At 53.2% G+C, this 19,884-nt stretch overlaps 1 protein-coding gene across 5 annotated transcripts in view; it reads right to left on the bottom strand.

Annotated features, from left to right (window-relative positions):
- EXOC6B (exocyst complex component 6B) overlaps nucleotides 1-19,593 on the bottom strand; it is a 461,000-nt gene extending 441,407 nt beyond the window's left edge. For 2 of the 5 annotated variants that reach the window (XM_075931047.2, XM_089777733.1), the window contains exon 1: nucleotides 19,373-19,592. In XM_075931047.2, the coding sequence (XP_075787162.1) occupies nucleotides 19,373-19,485 (113 nt within the window). In that variant the 5' untranslated portion in view covers nucleotides 19,486-19,592. Of the gene's footprint in view, nucleotides 1-19,372 lie in introns of all 5 variants that reach the window. The other 3 variants (XM_075931045.2, XM_075931048.2, XM_075931049.2) reach the window with 3 other exon arrangements.
- Between the last annotated feature and the right edge of the window lie 291 nt (nucleotides 19,594-19,884).

Raw genomic sequence — 19,884 nt, forward strand, 5'->3', positions numbered from 1 at the left:
TGCATTCTGACATCCTTAACTCGTCCACCAAAGCTTCCTCAATCTTCCCTACCAGCCTTTGGTTAATAAGCTGTCTGGTAAATCCAGAGCCCTCTTCATTCCCCTCTGCTGGGAAGAGAGAAGGAGGAAAAATACTGAGAACTGATCCTTTCCAGCTGGAAGGGAGGAGCCCCTGACTCTGTTCCACTCTCATCCCTCCACAGGGGAGGTGGTAGATCTTTTTTGCTAAACGTTCTACAGCTGTGGAGAGAAGAGTTTGTTCTTCTGCAGGCACAGCTCTGCCTTAAGCACAAAAGCATATCAAGTACCAATCACAGGAGAGCTCGCCCTGCTACATTCTCAGCATGTGTGCTTCCTCCAATTTAGCAGGCGGAACACTGAACTGAAAGATAGGCACGTGGAAAAGTTGTTTTCAGCTTCATTTATGGCAAAGAGATCTATGGGGAATGATTTTGGGTTGCAAGTGACATTTGGAAATGCAAATGAAGTATCGCCACATGGGATTTGGGGAGATACCGGAAGCGAACCTAGCTTTGGAGACAAAAACACCCTCTTCCTTGATCAAATCGGAGGTCTCTCTACAGAGAAGAAAGTGCAGCACTGATCATCAGCTCAGGAAATATCTTTAATTCTAAGGAAGTGTATCCTGTGCTATGCTTTAACAAACAAAAACCCCTGAAGCACTCCTTGTGCCATTCTTTGCATAAATTCTCAACGACCGACACAGGTGAATGCAGCTTTCACTGGACTTCCTCACAGCATAGCTAAGATATGAAAGGATATGGGTGGATTACTGTCCCCCATCAGTTTTGTGAGACACATCGTCACACCCTGCATGAGTGGATCAACGTGCAAAAAGACCCTTGCAAGAGTCCTGTTCAGCTGCAATGGAACAGAGCATTTAAAACTCACCATATAGATAGTTTGCCAACTCAGATAATCTTTGAGACATGTCCTTGTAAGTGGCCTGCACATACACAATACTGCCTTACTTATATTTCGATTTGCTTTAGCTGCACGGATTTCCGCATGAAACACATTCACCCTCTAATGGAGGCCCAGGCTACGAAAGCTCTGTCCTAAAATAGCTTGGGACAAGCAAAACCGCACTTAAGACAAGTAATATTGAACCCCTTACTGCCTAACCATCACAATGCTGACCTGAAGTTTAACCCCCCCCAAGTCGACATCACCTGTGGTTGAAAAAATATGAGCTAACCACCTGCCTCCATTTTCTGGTAGATGCTACTGAGCAGCAGGAAAAACGTGCTCCCATGGATAAATCCGTTGCACTTCACTGGCACTGCTCAGCCACGTGTGCTCCTGACTGCACATCCAGAAGAGAGCACAAAGGTAGTTATGTCCCCATCTCCTTCCTTACCCCTCCCAAAAATAAGTGTGGTATGTGAGGTCACTGCCATGACAACAACTGTGAAAATGCTCATTCAGGCGAGTTCCACAAAGAAATAGCCTTCTAAAAAATTATCCCAGCTAGGGATGTAAGCGACTAGTTGACGAGTCGACTATCTGATAAGCATAAGTTTATTGGATAGTCGACTAGTGACGCGACTACTCGCTTCCCTCCTCCCCATCTCTGCCTCTATCAAAGAGAGGCAGCAAAAGGGGGAGGGGAGAACACTGATTAAAAGCCGGTTCCCCCCAGCACCGTCTGCGCGGGGGGCAGGGGAGGTGGAGGCACAGCATGAGTGGGGACTGAAGCAGTCTCTGCTTAGGCCAGTTCTGCTACAATTCTGCTTCAGAAATGTACAACAGCCCTGGTGGGTCACCTGTATATTTCAAAGGCTGAATCGCTGCAGGGAGTGTGGGGTCAAGTTTCACTCTGGCCCCACGCTCCCTCAGGGGCTTTTGCTTTTGAACTGTGGCAAGAGCCCTACTGGGTTCAACGGCAGAGGCGCCCTTATCGACTAATCGAATAGTCGATGGAAATCCCATCAACTATTCAATCAGTTCATGTCCCTAATCCCAGCCTAATCAGGAGAGCTAGTCACCAAGGGACTGATTTGAAAAAACAAAGCCAATTTTCTCAGGGGGTAGCCATGATAGTCTGTAACTTTAAAAACAAGTAGTCTTGTGGCACCTTAGTGACTAACAAATACTATTTATCTAGAGAGAGTATCATGAGCTTTTGTGAGCAAAACCCACTTCCTCAGATGAGCTTGAGTGGGGCTCATCTGTGGAAGTGGGGTTTGCTAGGGAGAAAGGGAGAGGGAGAGAACATAAATAAATAAAATAGTGTGTGTACACACACACACACTTTATTCTTCTGAGGTTCTAGGACCGGTTTTGTTCAATATCTTTATTAATGATCTGGATGAGGGGATGGATTGCACCCTCAGCAAGTTTGCGGATGACACTAAGCTGGGGGGAGAGGTAGATACACTTAAGGGCAGAGATAGGGTACAGAATGACTTAGACAAATTGGAGGATTGGGCCACAGGAAATCTGATGAGGTTCAACAAGGACAAGTGTAGAGTCCTGCACTTGGGACGGAAGAATCCCAAGCATTGTTACAGGCTGGGGACCGACTGGCTAAGTAGTAGTTCTGCAGAAAAGGACCTGGGGGTTACAGTGGATGAGAAGCTGGATATGAGTCAACAGTGTGCCCTTGTAGCCAAGAAGGCTAATGGCATATTAGGTTGCATTAAGAGGAGCATTGCCAGCAGATCCAGAGATGTCATTATTCCCCTTTATTCGGCTTTGGTGAGGCCGCATCTGGAGGATTGTGTCCAGTTCCGGGCCCCCCCACTACAAAAAGGATGTGGACGCATTGGAGAGGGTCCAGCGGAGGGCAACCAAAATGATTAGGGGGCTGGAGCACATGACCTACGAGGCGAGGCTGAGGAACTTGGGTCTGTTTAGTCTGCAGAAGCGAAGAGTGAGGGGGGATTTGAGAGCAGCCTTCAACTTCCTGAATGGGGGTTCCAAAGAGGATGGAGAGAGGCTGTTCTCAGTAGTGACAGATGGTAGAACAAGGAGCAATGGTCTCAAGTTGTGGTGGGAGAGGTCCAGGTTGGATATTAGGAAAACCTATTTCACTAGGAGGGTGGTGAAGCACTGGAATGGGTTACGTAGGGAAGTAGTGGAGTCTCCATCCCTAGAGGTGTTTAAGTCTCGGCTTGACAAAGCCCTGGCTGGGTTGATTTAGTTGGGATTGGTCCTGCCTAGAGCAGGGGGCTGGACTTGATGACCTTCTGAGGTCTCTTCCAGTTCTATGATTCTAGGTGCCACAGGACTACTAGTTTTTAAAGCTAATTTTGACAAAATTTTTCCAAAGGTCATATGGCACATCCAAACTGTCTGAAGTGTTTGGAAGACAACAAATTGGAAAAGATGTTCCTTATGCCCTGAAATGAGAACTGGAAAATCTTTCTGGTTAAATGTCTCTATTCTCAGCTGATATGGTACCGTCACTTCTTAAAGCAATACTCCAGCAAACCATACACAGATGTGTGCTACAACAACAGCACTGAACACTCACCTCCTTTCTCCTCTCCACAAGCACTTAAAAAAAAGCCATACATCAAACCAATGTCAAATAACATTTATCATCATTTATCTCCTCAAAATGACTACAGCCGGTCCCAGAGTTGCAAACGGTCGACTTACAACCGTTCACACTTACGACCGAAACTGTTGTAAACGGCGGACCCCGAGTTACGAACGCAATCCGCGCTTACGAACAGTGCGGTCACGTGTAACTCAATGGGGTCCAACTTACGAACTGGTTACGGACCCAGCAATTTGTCGTAACTCGGTTTGTTCGTAAGTCGGAGAGAGGCTGTTTTTGGAAAGGTACGTGCTACCATGCACACTTTACAGGTAAGGAAGTTGAGGTGTGCATGTGTCATGAATTGCCCAAGGTCACCCAGCAAGTCAGAAGCTGAGCCAGGATTAAAACCTAGCTCTATTCACTCCCGGTCCTGTGTTTCATTATTTGGATTCATAATCATATAATCTAATAACTCAAACGTCAAGTATAAACTGTCCATGAAAATTAGTAATCAAAAGCAACCCTAATAGAGCTCTGCCACTAATTCCCACCCCATAATTTTCAACTCACCCAGACCTTTCCCAGCCATCCAGGAGAAAGAGACAATAGCCAGTTCGACCGTTATGCCATTTGGTTCTGCTATAGCAGTGCAGCCTTCAAAGTAGTGCTAACTCACACAACTGCCACCACTTATTTCACACCACGCAACAACACACACAGAGAGGCTAATACAAAATGGAAAATAAAATAAAATTCAATGAGTAGCTGTGGGGGGGCGGCAGGGAGGGTGGGGGGAGAACTCTTAAAATGGCCCAGACACAGTTTATGGCCTCGCCAAATCAGAGCAGGTAGGCAGCTGAAAACTTGCCCCTCAAGAGCAATTCTGGTATTTTTTAAGTGAATCGAATTCTAGAAAAGAACAATACTTGCTATAAGCTTGAGGAGAAAATTAATCCTCTCTATAAATAAAGGACTCTTTCCTGAAAACTACCCTGTGCAGACTGTAAGCGTTCACCGAAATGGAGCTACTTTTAGGATCACGGCCTAATATTCTAAAAGGAAGGGTAAGCGTAAAATGCAAAAAAGCACATCTTAGGCACAAGTCACAGAAGCTGTAAGTCGGATTAAACCTGATTAGTCAGTTGCTTAATAGTATGCTTAACTTTCCCCCACAGACAAACGAAAGTAACACAGGTACCAGAATGGATGCAATTGTAGATGGTTTTTCAGCTAGGGTGTTTTGAGCTGGACAGCATGAGAGCTGATGGTGTGGAGTACTAACATAATTCAGGTACTAATGCTTTAAGCAGTCTTCTTTAACAAATTTAATTAAGGGCATACAAACAGGGGCACCTCTACAGAAGCAGTTTTCTTCTGACTGCATTATGTTCTTCTGTCTGGACCAAGGTGCACTGAAGATGCTCCAAAAAAAAATCTTATTTGGCTTCTAGTAACAATGGACTGTGGTTATAAACAAGCTTCCTGAGAAGCCCCTTTGCACTGCTCAGGCAGTGCAGGGAGAGGGGTTTTTCCTCAGTTGGTGCAGAGAAGATGGGCCGCCCCACTTACTGTCACCAGCTGAGCCCTGGTGCAGAGAACGTATCAGAACAGAGAGGCAGTAAGACCTGAGTGCCTGTTCTCCCAGCAATGCTGAGCTAGAGAATGGACCCTCAGGAACTATGACCAGCTGGTATAGATCAAAGCAGACCCAATGTTGGGCTCAGAGGGATATAGATTTACTCCAAGAACCAGGGAGCCATAGCCACAAAAGCCATTAACTATCACGCAAAAGGTTTCTGCAATGGAGAGATCCCCCTTTTACAGTCTGAGGGAGAGTGACAAGTCAAACCTCCTATTCAGAGCACCTCCATTTCTGACACCCACCCCAACGCACCTACAAGGCCCGATTTCCAGAAGCACTGAGCAGTCACAGTTCCCAAAGACTCATGATTGTGGGTGCTCAGAACTTTAAAAAAAAAAAAAAATCAGGCTCAAGAAGTCTCAAGTTCAGTAACCATAAAACTGAGGCACCAAAGAACAGTGACCATCTTTAACGGAAACTAGGCAACCTCCTTTCCAGCCCACAGGTAGCGGCCAAACAGAGGAATCAGGATCTTGGATACCTACTATTTTACGGCAGGTCGACATTGCAAATGAGGCAGGGATTTAAAAATCCTGTACCTAATTTGCATAAAATGGCCGCTTTAACTTTCTCATGTTAGTTTATCAAACTTTATTTAAAAGGAAGTAAAATATCATGTCCAACACAAAAGATTTCAATGTTTTCTGTATTTATAGCAGAGATGGGGAACATCTTTTGAGTTGGGGGTCACTGTCCCACAGAAAAGTCAGTTGGGGACCACACAAGTGAAGCAAAAACCTCCTCCCAAAACCCCCAACCCTCACTGATGTGGCCCCCAACTGACACCCCTCACTCTTCTGGCACTCCAGCCTCCAGAGGGTGAGGAGAAGGGACGGGAAGGACAGAGGTTCAGGACTTCCCATAGGCCAGATTTACTTTTCCGGGGTGCTGGAGTCAGTGGATTTTGTGAACCCCCTTAGGCTCTGGGGCGGGGACAAAACGTGACGGCCATTTTATGCCAATTAGGTGCAGGATTTTTACGCACTAAGACCCAGGGAAGGCATTGCTTCCCCTTGGTCTTTAGGCTTTTTGCCAGCAGCCATTCTGTGTTCTTGTTCAAGCTAGAACTTAGCTTCCCTGCGGAACCAGGTAAGCATGGAGTCGGGGGTCTCAGGGTACGGGGGGAGAGGGGGAGAGGGAGGAGAGGCCGAGGGCTGGGCACGGGCGCTAGAGTTACCAGGTGTCCGGTATTTTCACCTCCTGTCCGGTAAAAAAAATTCAGAAAATACCAGGGGTGAAAATACTGGACTGTCCAGGTCAAAACCGGACACCTGGAAACCCTCTCTCTTCTGACCTTAAAGTTTTGTGAGATAATAGAGGAGCACAAGAATGAAATGATTATGAACAGCATAAGTACCTTATCGCACACTGGCAGCCTGCCCATTCAAGAGTATTTTGCAGACATTATCAGAGGCGTTTAAGGAAGGGGTTTGATGTTTTGCAGCACTTAGAGACAGATTTTTGCAAGACAAATTTCATTATTGTTCTTGATAAAAGAACAAACAACCTAGATGAAAGGAATGAGACAGATGCGATATTTTTGGATTTTATTTGATCCAGTGCCTCTCAAAACCCTGTCTTGAAAAGTTATTCCAGTTCGTAAGAGAAACACTCAGGTAGACTTGAAACCAGTGGTGGATAAAAGAAGTTATGTAGAATGTGCTGATTTAGGAAGAGATGTCTGAAGGGAAGGGGGATGAATTAACCACTCCTTTAAAGACCAATTCTAATTGATAATGGAAGCTAAAAATATTGTGCAAAAATGACTAAAGGAATAACCCTAGGAGACTCTAGGTTATGGAAGTATCAATCTCAAGAAAAGTTATGGAAAAGCTAATATGAGATTCAGCTGACAGAATTGAAGAACAGGAATATATGGAAGGCCAGTCAACACATTTACAGAGGTCTTGTCAAAAACATGATTTCATTCTCGGATAGAAGAAGTTTGATTAATAAAGGTAACCACGTGGATGTTGTATAGTCAGACTTTTATAAGGCATTTGACTTAGTACTGTATGAGATTTGATTTTAAAAATAGCACTATATAATAGCAATAACACACATTCAATGGATTATGAAGTGGAATCCAGCCAATGGGAGCAGCGGGAGGCCATGCCCAGGACATGGTGCTGGGAGCCGCACGGAGTGTGTAAGTGCCCCCCCTTCCTCTCATGCCCAGATCCTGCACCTGCACCCCCTTGACACAACCTCCAATGAGATCTTGCACCCCCAGCCTGGTCCTGTACCCTTTCCGCTGGCCAGATATCGATCCCCAGCCTTGCTCCTGCCCGGCCACACACCCTACTCCCAGCCTGGTCCTGCACCCGAATTCCCACCCTCACCGTCTCCCGCATCCCTAACCCACCCACTGGCAGCTGTCCCACACCACAAAGCCTGGGGGCCCCACAAAATTCACTAACCTTGGAACTCCAGAGGAGTTTGTGAGGTCTCTCAGCTGAGGGCCACATCTGTGAGGGCTGGGAGGGGGGGGGGGAATTGGAGGATTTTTTGGGGGGAGGGGGGACTGCTCAATTTTAAAAACATGCAAAACAGGCCAGCTGGGGCACTCTGCTCATTTAAAGGGCCAGCTGAGGGAGCATAGTAGGGGACTGGCAGTGGCAGATGGGAGAGAGGGCAGAGAGGCAGTGAGAGGGGCTGGCGGAGGCAGATGCCTCCATATGGTCACGGTGGCTGGGCTCCAGCCCCTCTCTGACTGTCATGGTCTGTCCTCAGCCACCATGTTCCTGGGGCATGCCCTGTGGCCCAGCCACGGCAGCCCCGTGACTGCTGCAACAGCCTGGCCATGGCAGCCCAGCTCGGCCCCACTTGGAGCCCAGCCTCCGTCTGGCCACAGCGTCCTGTTCCCAGCCCCAATCCTGGAGCAGGCACCGCGGTCTGGCCCCCACCTGGCTGCAGAAAAGCCTGGCAGCAGCCCCCCTTCTGCTGTGGCATAGGTAGGAGGGGAGGCCACTATCCGGCTGCGGCAGATCCTGACCCAGCCTCTCCTGCAGCAGCCCAGCTCCAGCCAAGTAAGGTCATCTTCCATGGGAACCAGCACGTGTAGGGAGCTGGCTTAAAAGCCCTCCCCATGGGCACCAGCTCCCACCTCCCCCCCTTTGTTGCCTCTGAAACAGAGGCAGCAAGGAGGGGGGAGGGGAATGCATGTAGTTGTTTGGATTAATTGATAAGTTGCAGGTTGAGTCCTGCAACCCAAACCCCGTGCTCTGAGCCCTGCACCTCCACCTCCTTCCCTGAGCCCCTCTTCAATCCCCAACCTTAACTCCTGTACCACACACACCACCAGTGCCCTGCACTGAAGAACCTGAACAATGCCCGATAAGTCTGCTAGTGACAGTATTAAATACTGATTAGACAGAATAGACAGGAAAATTATCTACAAACAACAAGAAAGTATAAGAGGGAAAAAGGAACTATTTAGGGTGGGAAAGGGAGTACAAACTATGAGTGATTGCATATCATTAGTAAAGGAAGCATTTGGACTAAAAAGCAGGGAAAATGTCATGACATGATTTGCATTCCAGCAACAGCCGAAAGTCCTAACCAGACCCCTGCTCCAAAGAGTTTGTAATCTAATTTGAGAGAACACATGACAAGTTAATGTAATTAACAGTAGCCCAGGAGAGACAGGTCAAGTTAACAGTAAGATGGCATGGTTATGTAGATTAGCTACTGCATAACTGGATAATGCTTAAGGCTTAACACTTGAAAAGGTTACCTCCGACGGTTCTGAAAGCAATACCTATTAGGTTGAGAAATAGATCCCCCAAAGGGAGCTGTGGAAATCCAATACAGGCAGTCCCCAACTTACGCGGATCCGACTTATGTCGGATCCGCAGTTACAAACGGGGCTGCCCCAGAGTACACGGACTGCGGGACCTCGCGGTCCTGCCGCCCATGTACTCTGGGGCTTTCTCTGCGTCTCCCTGGTCTGCAGACCAGGAAGACGCAGAGCAAAGCCGCGGAGGGGCTCGGGCAGCGAGGCAGCCCAGGCGCGCCTGGACTGCTCCACTGCCGGCTTCCCCGCGGCTTTGCAAAGCTGCGGGGGGGCTCAGGCAGCGAGGCTGCCCAGGCGTGCCTGGGCTGCTCCGCTGCCGGCTTCCCCGAGGCTTTGCAAAGCCGCAGGGGAAGCCAGCAGCGGGACAGCCCAGACGCCCCGCGGCTGTCCCGCTGCCGGCGTCCTCAGAGGCTTTGCTCCCCGTCTCCCTGGTCTGCAGGTCTCCAGCAGACCAGGGAGACTGGGAGCAAAGCCGCGGAGGACCCAGGCGGCGGGACCGCGGTGCGTCTCGGTCCGCCGCCCGTGTCTTCCTGGTCTGCTGGGGTGGGGGGGGGGCGCAGCTAGTACGCTCCCCCTCCCCCCCCCCCAGCAGACTAGGCTTTTCTCCGGACGCCTGGGGCAGAGCAGCTGGGGTGCTGCCGGTTGGTCCCACAGCGCCGCTCTGGGCGCTACTGGTCCAACCCAGCAGCACCCCAGCTGCTCTGGTCCTGATTCAGCCGCTGCTGGTCAGTTTCAGCAGTGGCTGAATCAGGATGCCTGGGGCAGAGCAGATGGGGTGCTGCTGGGTTGGTCCCTATCTTGTACGTAACCCAGGGACTGCCTGTACTTAAACTAGACTGGACAAGACCCTAGTACATGTACTTTAGGAACTCTTATCTTTCTCTCCCCCCGCCCCCCGCCCCCCATGCTCAGGACAAAAGCACTGAAGCAGAGGTACATTAGACCTGTATGACAGCATTCACAGTGCATGCACTTCATTTGTTAAACAGGAGTGAGTCAGCAGCCACCTAATTCTTCTGAAGGTGTTCCTCCTTGCAAGTATTTACAGGAAGACTTCTGAAAAAAAAGTCCACATAGGAATCAGAACTCCAAGGCAGTGACAATTTAACTACAAGTGGAACTGGTCTACACACAGACTTCATTGTAAATGTAACCAGTGTGGACACTGATCGCATTAGTACAACACCCCAGTGTAGACACAATTAGAGATATAAAGCTTTATCAATCCTGATAGAAACCCTTTCATACCACTGTAATAGCATCCACACTAGGAGACTGTAATCCTCTGAACCATGTTGAATTATCTTTAGAAACAAAATTTTTAAAAAAAAGAGAAAATGGTCTGGTAGCACTTTCTAGACTAACAAAACATGTAGACACCGGTCATCTGAAGAAGTGGGCTGTGCCCACGAAAGCACATGATACCATCTACAAGTATTGTTGGTCTGGTAGCACTTTCTAGACTATTTGGTTTTTTTTAAGTTTATCCTGTACCGACTAACTCGGCTACCCCCTGAAGCTTCTGAACATGTTGAATTAGACACTAGTATCGCTAAGCAAGGTAAACATTTTGTTAAGACAAATCTATGTTGCTAGCAGGACTACAGCACCATTTCCCTGTAGCACGGGGAAAGACAGCATCCGCGCCATGTTACAGAACTGTGCTATTCCTAGAAGGGAGACTAGCTGGTCTCCTGAAGACACACTTCTTCCATGATGCCCACAAGTAGTGAGTCACTCCTCTGGCACACAGCATGTCTACTTTGTGCCTGTCTAGTTTAGACTGAAAGCTCTTTAGAACTAGGACAGTTGTCGCATGTCATTAACACCACCTCTCAGTAAAAAAAAAAAAAAAACAAGTCCCTCCCCAGCCAGATTAGAAAAGACATTCTAGAATTGTTTTTAAACAACCCTATGTATTCAGTTAATGGCAGCAAAATCTTGAGTCCCCCACACTTCAAACAGATACATATATTCATGGTATAAGAGTCGGAAGACATCTTATGAGGACTGAAATCTCATTCCATCTCTTTTGAATATGCCAAGAATAGACTTAAAATCTACTGCAGTAAATTTTATAGAATATGAAAAACCCTGAACAGATGGCTTGTAAGTATTTTAACCTTTTTTATTAATAAACCAGACTAGACACCAGTATATCCTCCCAACATCATCATCACAGCCTATCCCTAAAAGATTACAGTTATGGCCCTACTTCTGCCAGGAGAATACTTAAAAGATTTAAAAAAAGTCAAGAACTGATCAAATTGTAATCTTATAATGCCAAAAAACAAGGGCTTCCTGCCGTTTCAAAATGCAGACACAATTATGTTTCAAAGACAGACACTGATTGTGTGGCTATATTTAAAAATCATTGCTATCAGTCAATGTTTGTACACATTTGCTCATTTGAAGGAACAGAGTCCGGTATATTAACTCCTGAAGTTATGGCTATGTAAAACTGCGAATATTTGACATACATCAGATCTACTATATATTTGAGAGTTGTCTGTTCAAGAACTCCTCCTAAACAGTAAGAGCTAGGACCACCAAATTCTGTATACAGCTTCCTCTTATAACTTAAATCAGGGGTGGGGAAACTTGTGTGTGTCAGGGGCCACTGAGCCAGAGAAAAATCAGTCAGGGTCACACCCAAGTGAGGAAACCCATCCCCTGCAAAAAACCCTCAATGATGTGGCCCCTGACTGAGGAGAAAGACCATCCCCACATTTTCCCTCACACGCCAGAGCCTATGGAGGGGCCCAACCTAGTAGCTTTTGTGTGCTCCAGCCCCACAGTGGAGTAGTAGGGGAGGCTACAGCGCCAGCTCCCCAATGATGAGGGGCAGCCCTGAGCCTCAGAAGCTGGATCCGGTCAAGCCAGGGGCCACATCCAGCCCCAGAGCCCTACCCCGACTTAAAGCGAGGTTAGGGTTTGGTTGTGCCAGGAAAACGGGATGTGTCCGGAATGGGACTGCTTCTCAAAGCCATACAGAAGAGACACAGAATCACCAGGCAGGCAAAAGGGACTGGCTGGGGGGCACCACCAAGCACGACTACCCCAGTCACGAGCCTCCCATCCCAAGCGTCCACTGCTGGCTGTTTCCCTTCAGCCGGGAGGGACAGAAAACGCAGTTTGCCTTTTCCTCACTCTGCCTGGGGAGCGCAAGGGGCATACAAACCTGGTCCTGCCCCAGCAGGGGAGGGAGAAGGGGTGGACACGCGCCCCTCCTCCACACTGTACCTGCTACAGCAGCTCACCTGGCCCCACGCTGCTGCTGAGAGAGGGCTGAGGTAATCCGCTCTCCCTGCGGCAGCCTGCATACTGAACTGCTCATCCCCAGCCCCACCTTGGAGCAATGATTCAAATTAAGCATGGACATTTTCGTTTTCCAAACAAAAACAAAACAGGAGTTAAATCAGTACTTGGCAGCCTGTGGCCTGCGGGCTGCCCACTGAGATTCCACCCGGGACCCACGGACCCCATCTGCCCCACGCACCTCTCATGCACTGAGGCACTGGAGACCCACACTTCCTAGTTCTCCCCTGCCCTCTCAGAGCACCACAAATCCATTGATTCATGCTCTGAGTCTGCTTCTCCCCAGCCCTCCCAGAGCTGGAACACCACAAACAGCTCTCATAGGGGATGCACATGCACGAGCCACTTGAGGCCCACGGAGATGAACAAGGGCCACTCATGCGGCCCACTAGCTATTCTTGGTTGCCCATTGCTGGCATAAATGTTTGCAATTTTTTGAGAAAACAGGGTGTTTTTCATTTAAATATCCCCCCTTCACCACTGCAATTCTAAGCTTAGCTAGTGCACAAAAGCCAAAAAGCGACTACAAAAAAGAGGTAAAGCTGAATACTGTTTTCCTTACAAAATAAGAAGGAAACTGCAAAAAGTAAAAGGAGAGTTTTACTCAGTTTTCGGTAGAATGAAGAAATTAACTTTTTTTTTCCTTTAAAAGCCAGTTAACACATCGCTCTTGTACCCTTTATTTGAAGGGTCTGGGTAGAGCAGACTGTAAATATCAGCTGCTCACTGTATCATTAGCATTCCATGAGCTATGCAGAAAAGGCCTCCATGGAGTTTGGGGGCTTTGTTGAGGGGCAGGGGGCATATAAAATAAGTTTTCTTGTATGTCTAAAACTGGTTCCTATTAGGTCAGGGTTGTGAATAATGTGCAATCTGGATAGCTGAAACAAATTCCCAAATGGGTATAATTTAGCTATTGGTACATTTAAAAACCACAGATGAAATCAGGTGATATATTGTATCTTCCAGATTATCAATGCAGCAGAAATCACTGCTGCAAAGTTGAACGGATTCACAAAGGAAAAACAAAAGGCAGTAACACTGACTCCAGAGTTGCATAAACCAGCGCAGTGTGAACAAAAAGCAGCAATGACAGCGTTAACAGCCAAACAACCCTTCATTTACACCCCTGGGACAGAGAAAAAGTCAACAGCTTTACAAAGCAGGCAAAATATTTCCAGTCGAAGGAGGGTACTGCAAAAACCACAGAAAGGATATTTACTAAGGTAACTAAAGACACATTTACCAAACAGCAGCATTAACCTATATCACCACCAGGATGGTAACTGTACACATACCCATGGCTTTGCAATTAGTCATGGTTTTTATGAAACAGAAAAATAAAATCCCACAAAACAATGGCTACAAGAACAAGTCACACCTGGTTTGTGGTGGAAATCTGCATATTCGCCCTATATGTACTTACTGTCCAACGCACAGCCCCACAGTTAATGGGACAGTTTGCCACAATTATCAAAGAGCAAACACTTAACACTCCTTGGAGAGGTTGAGGATATCAGACCCAGAAGTAAGAGTTTAAAAAAAAAAAAAATCAGTAGAACATGGAACATTCTTTCACATGGCAGCCTCTTAAAGCAAGACAGTGTAAATAAAAAGCCTAGAATAAGAAGAAAACAATCAGCTCACAGTGAAGCCAAATAACTAGCCTAAACAACTACAGGCAAGGCCCTGGGGAATGGGCCACAGTTTCAGATTACACTTTATCTTCAACTTCTTGATGTATCTCACCAGGCCTAATGGGAAATGCTTCACTCCCTGCCAGAACTATGACGTGAGAAGGACGGTATCTGGGTATAATGGAGAGGGAGGATGCGGGAAGGAATAAGAGAATTTCACTCCCCTCTCCAGCCCAGAGGTGACTTTTGCAGAAAACATTTCAATGCATATAGCCAAGCTCAAGTTTTTCAGCATTATAAAGCAACCATTCAGAGTTTATTATTAGTTAATAAACTAATTTTCACTTATACCATCTCATCATCTCCCTATCAATGCTGTGCCTAAAATTCACTATCCAGGGACATGAGTTCCCAATAAAGAAGACTTGAAAAAAAGCCTGCCCCAAGCTAATATTAGTATCTTACCACTGCAATCCTGTCACCTTTAGTATCATCTTTTGCTCCACCATCCCCCAACTTCAAGGTCTGACTGACACCAATGTTTTTCACATCCCTGTCCCATACTTCCCTTTCCAGCACTACAGTTAGAATGCGGACCTGTACCTGGGTCACCTCCCAATCTCACCCTGATTCTCCAAATCTATTCAAAACCCTGCGTTAACAACCACCGTTTATCAAGGCAGATAAATGTACACAGCACTTCAAAAATTAAAAAGAGACAAGGCCCAGGACAACAGTTCTGAAAAATTAAGTGTGGAGAGAGAGGAAAGGAAGTAGAATTCCTGGCAGGAGATGGTTTTAAAGCAGGATTTGGAGAAGAAAGATGCTGGGTAGAGCAGGAAGAAATGAATGCAGAGAGTAAGGGACTGCAGTTGTTTGGGCTCAGGACAGCAGCTGGAGCAGCTTGGGGGTGTGGTGGATGACAATGATTGTGTGCCTGGCAGCCTGTGCCATGGAACTGTCATTTAGGCTACACACATGGTATATCCGGGTGTATACCTGATTAAGAGCACATGGGACTGCCCTATTCGTTGAGGGTTTTGGTATAGTCACAGAGCACCAAGAAGGTCAGTCTACATTAAATGTGGGGATATCAAGGGTCTATCAGCAAGGACACAGAATGCCAATTAGGAGGGATAACCCAGTCTGATGGGGTCAGAGGGCTCTCCCTCTCTGAACAGAGAGTAGGAGGGGGTCTCCCTGCTTAGAGGGGAAGCTGGGGTTTTCCCAACCTAGAGGAGCCAGGAGTCCCTGCACTGAGCAATGCTGAGGACTCCCTGTTTAAAGACTCCAGGCCTGGGGGCCAGAGTGGGAGTGATACCAATGCTAGGAGTCCCTGCTCAGGAGGAAGTGATGCGGGGGGAGATCTCCTTAAACTGGGTGCTGGAAACGCCCTCTTTGGAGGGATCAGAGAGCTCTCCGCTTAACTCCTGACCGGGAACTGGGGTCTTTCTATTTAAGGGGGACGTGCTGGGTATGCTGGGATCATCCTGATACGGGAGGAGGATCCCTGTTCAAGGAGGGAAGGGATAAGAAGCCTGTGGGTCCCTGTTCAGGGGAAAGGAGGCGGGGGAGGAGGGCAGCTGGGGGTCCATGTCCATGGAGAAGCGGGGGGCTGTCCCTGATAGGGCTAGGGGGAAAGCGAGGGGGGGCAGGGTCTCCCTTGGGGGCCGGGGAGGCCCATGTCCGGGGGAGGTGGGGTCCCTATCGGGGGGAGGGTGGCTAAGGGGTCCCTATCCGGGGGGCGGGGTCCCTGCCCAAGGGGGTAAGGAGTCTCTATCCGGGGGGCTCTAGGGGGGTCCCTGCCCGGGGGGGTAAGGAGTCTCTATCCGGGCGGGGGCTCTAGGGGGGGGTCCGGGCGGGGCTCTAGGGGGGGGGTCCCTGCCCAGGGGGGTAAGGAGTCTCTATCCGGGGGGGGGGGGGGGCTCTAGGGGGGGTCCCTGCCCGGGGGGGGTAAGGAGTCTCTATCCGGGCGGGGGCTCTAGGGGGGGTCCGGGCGGGGGCTCTAGGGGGGGGGTCCCTGCCCGGGGGGGTAAGGAGTCTCTATCCGGGCGGGGGCTCTAGGGGGGGGTCCGGGCGGGGCTCTAGGGGGGGGGTCCCTGCCCAGGGGGGTAAGGAGTCTCTATCCGGGGGGGCTCTAGGGGGGGTCCCTGCCCGGGGGGGTAAGGAGTCTCTATCCGGGGGGGGGGCTCTAGGGGGTCCCTGCCCGGGGGGGTAAGGAGTCTCTATCCGGGGGGGGCTCTAGGGGGGTCCCTGCCCGGGGGGGTAAGGAGTCTCTATCCGGGGGGGCTCTAGGGGGTTCCTGCCCCGGGGGGGGGTAAGGAGTCTCTATCCGGGGGGGCTCAGGGGTCCCTATCCGAGGGGCGGGGTCCCTGCCCGGGGGGGTAAGGAGTCTCTATCCGGGGGGGCTCTAGGGGGTCCCTGCCCGGGGGGGTAAGGAGTCTCTATCCGGGGGGGCTCAGGGGGTCCCTGCCCGGGGGGGTAAGGAGTCTCTATCCGGGGGGGGCTCAGGGGGTCCCTGCCCGGGGGGGTAAGGAGTCTCTATCCGGGGGGGCTCAGGGGGTCCCTGCCCGGGGGGGTAAGGAGTCTCTATCCGGGGGGGCTCAGGGGTCCCTGCCCGGGGGGGTAAGGAGTCTCTATCCGGGGGGCTCTGGGGTCCCTGCCCGGGGGGGTAAGGAGTCTCTATCCGGGGGGGCTCAGGGGGTCCCTGCCCGGGGGGGTAAGGAGTCTCTATCCGGGGGGGCTCAGGGGGTCCCTGCCCGGGGGGGTAAGGAGTCTCTATCCGGGGGGGGCTCAGGGGGTCCCTGCCCGGGGGGGTAAGGAGTCTCTATCCGGGGGGGCTCAGGGGTCCCTGCCCGGGGGGGTAAGGAGTCTCTATCCGGGGGGGGCTCTAGGGGGTCCCTGCCCGGGGGGTAAGGAGTCTCTATCCGGGAAGGCTCAGGGGTCCCTGCCCGGGGGGGTAAGGAGTCTCTATCCGGGAAGGCTCAGGGGGTCCCTGCCGGGGGGGGTAAGGAGTCTCTATCCGGGAAGGCTCAGGGGTCCCTGCCCGGGGGGGTAAGGAGTCTCTATCCGGGGGGGCTCTAGGGGGTCCCTGCCCGGGGGGGTAAGGAGTCTCTATCCGGGGGGGGCTCTAGGGGGTCCCTGCCCGGGGGGAGAAGGCGTCTCTATCCGGGGGGGCTCAGGGGGTCCCTGCCCGGGGGGGTAAGGAGTCTCTATCCGGGGGGGGCTCTAGGGGGTCCCTGCCCGGGGGGAGAAGGCGTCTCTATCCGGGGGGGCTCAGGGGGTCCCTGCCCGGGGGGGTAAGGCGTCTCTATCCGGGAGGGGCTCAGGGGGTCCCTGCCCGGGGGGGTAAGGAGTCTCTATCCGGGAGGGGCTCAGGGGGTCCCTGCCCGGGGGGGTAAGGAGTCTCTATCCGGGGGGGGCTCAGGGGGTCCCTGCCCGGGGGGGTAAGGAGTCTCTATCCGGGGGGGCTCTAGGGGGTCCCTGCCCGGTGGGGGTAAGGAGTCTCTATCCGGGGGGGCTCAGGGGGTCCCTGCCCGGGGGGGTAAGGAGTCTCTATCCGGGGGGGGCTCAGGGGGTCCCTGCCCGGGGGGGTAAGGAGTCTCTATCCGGGGGGGCTCTAGGGGGTCCCTGCCCGGGGGGGTAAGGAGTCTCTATCCGGGGGGGCTCTAGGGGGCCCCTGTCGGGGGGGTAAGGAGTCTCTATCGGGGGGGCTCAGGGGGTCCCTGCCCGGGGGGGTAAGGAGTCTCTATCCGGGGGGGCTCAGGGGGTCCCTGCCCGGGGGGGTAAGGAGTCTCTATCCGGGGGGGGCTCAGGGGGTCCCTGTCGGGGGGGTAAGGAGTCTCTATCCGGGGGGGCTCTAGGGGGGTCCCTGCCCGGGGGGGTAAGGAGTCTCTATCCGGGGGGGGCTCAGGGGGTCCCTGTCGGGGGGGTAAGGAGTCTCTATCCGGGGGGGCTGTAGGGGGCCCCTGTCGGGGGGGTAAGGAGTCTCTATCCGGGGGGGCTCTAGGGGGCCCCTGTCGGGGGGGTAAGGAGTCTCTATCCGGGGGGGCTCAGGGGGCCCCTGCCGGGGGGGTAAGGAGTCTCTATCTGGGGGGCTCAGGGGTCCCTGCCCGGGGGGGGAAGGAGTCTCTATCCGGGGGGGCTCTAGGGGGTCCCTGCCCGGGGGGGTAAGGAGTCGCTATCCGGGGGCTCAGGGGGTCCCTGCCCGGGGGGGTAAGGAGTCTCTATCCGGGGGGGGGCTCAGGGGGTCCCTGCCCGGGGGGGTAAGGAGTCTCTATCCGGGGGGGCTCAGGGGTCCCTGCCCGGGGGGGGAAGGAGTCTCTATCCGGGGGGGCTCAGGGGGTCCCTGCCCGGGGGGGGAAGGAGTCTCTATCCGGGGGGGCTCAGGGGTCCCTGCCCGGGGGGGGAAGGAGTCTCTATCCGGGGGGGCTCAGGGGGTCCCTGCCCGGGGGGGGAAGGAGTCTCTATCCGGGGGGGCTCTAGGGGGTCCCTGCCCGGGGGGGTAAGGAGTCTCTATCCGGGGGGGCTCAGGGGGTCCCTGCCCGGGGGGGTAAGGAGTCTCTATCCGGGGGGGCTCTAGGGGGTCCCTGCCCGGGGGGGTAAGGAGTCGCTATCCGGGGGGGCTCAGGGGGTCCCTGCCCGGGGGGGTAAGGAGTCTCTATCCGGGGGGGCTCAGGGGGTCCCTGCCCGGGGGGGGCTCAGGGGGTCCCTGCCCGGGGGGGTAAGGAGTCTCTATCCGGGGGGGTAAGGAGTCTCTATCCGGGGGGGCTCTAGGGGGTCTCTATCCGGGGGGGTAAGGAGTCTCTATCCGGGGGGGCTCAGGGGTCCCTGCCGGGGGGGTAAGGAGTCTCTATCCGGGGGGGCTCTAGGGGGTCCCTGCCGGGGGGGGGGGAAGGAGTCTATCCGGGGGGGCTCTAGGGGGTCCCTGCCCGGGGGGGTAAGGAGTCTCTATCCGGGGGGGCTCAGGGGTCCCTGCCCGGGGGGGTAAGGAGTCTCTATCCGGGGGGGCTCTAGGGGGTCCCTGCCCGGGGGGGTAAGGAGTCTCTATCCGGGGGGGCTCTAGGGGGTCTCTATCCGGGGGGGTAAGGAGTCTCTATCCGGGGGGGCTCAGGGGTCCCTGCCGGGGGGGGTAAGGAGTCTCTATCCGGGGGGGCTCTAGGGGGTCCCTGCCGGGGGGGGGGGGAAGGAGTCTATCCGGGGGGGCTCTAGGGGGTCCCTGCCCGGGGGGGTAAGGAGTCTCTATCCGGGGGGGCTCAGGGGTCCCTGCCCGGGGGGGTAAGGAGTCTCTATCCGGGGGGGGGGCTCAGGGGTCCCTGCCCGGGGGGGGAAGGAGTCTCTATCCGGGGGGGCTCTAGGGGGTCCCTGCCCGGGGGGGTAAGGAGTCTCTATCCGGGGGGGCTCTAGGGGGTCCCTGCCCGGGGGGGGAAGGAGTCTCTATCCGGGGGCTCCCGCCGGGCGGGCGGTACCTGAGCGTGGGCCCGATGCAGGCCGTGTCCGTGCTCTCGATCTCGCGCAGGATCCGCTCGTGCTCCGCCGCCGTCTCCAGGCTCTCGAGCTCCGCCATCTTCCCCCGCTCCATGGGCTGCGGGCCCGGCTGGGACGCTGCCACCCGCACGCTCCCCTCAGCCCCGGCCCGGCCGCCGCACCCCCGCGCCGCGCCCGCCCCCTGCCGCCCGGCACGCCGGGAAATGGAGTCCGGCCCCCGCGCCGCACTGCCCCGCCTACACCCGCTCCTCCACTGGGGCCGCCGCCAGACCGCCCCGCCCCCTCATTGGGGGGGCCCGCCTGTCAGACCCGCCCCGCCCCCTCATTGGGGGCCCCCCCCGCCTGTCAGACCCGCCCCGCCCCCTCATTGGGGCACCGCCTGTCAGACCCGCCCCGCCCCCTCATTGGGGGGGCCCCCGCCTGTCAGACCCGCCCCGCCCCCTCATTGGGGGGGCCCCCGCCTGTCAGACCCGCCCCGCCCCCTCATTGGGGG

Source organism: Pelodiscus sinensis, chromosome 4 (assembly GCF_052426305.1).
Source record: "Pelodiscus sinensis isolate ZL-2025 chromosome 4, ASM5242630v1, whole genome shotgun sequence".
Lineage (NCBI taxonomy): Eukaryota > Metazoa > Chordata > Testudines > Trionychidae > Pelodiscus > Pelodiscus sinensis.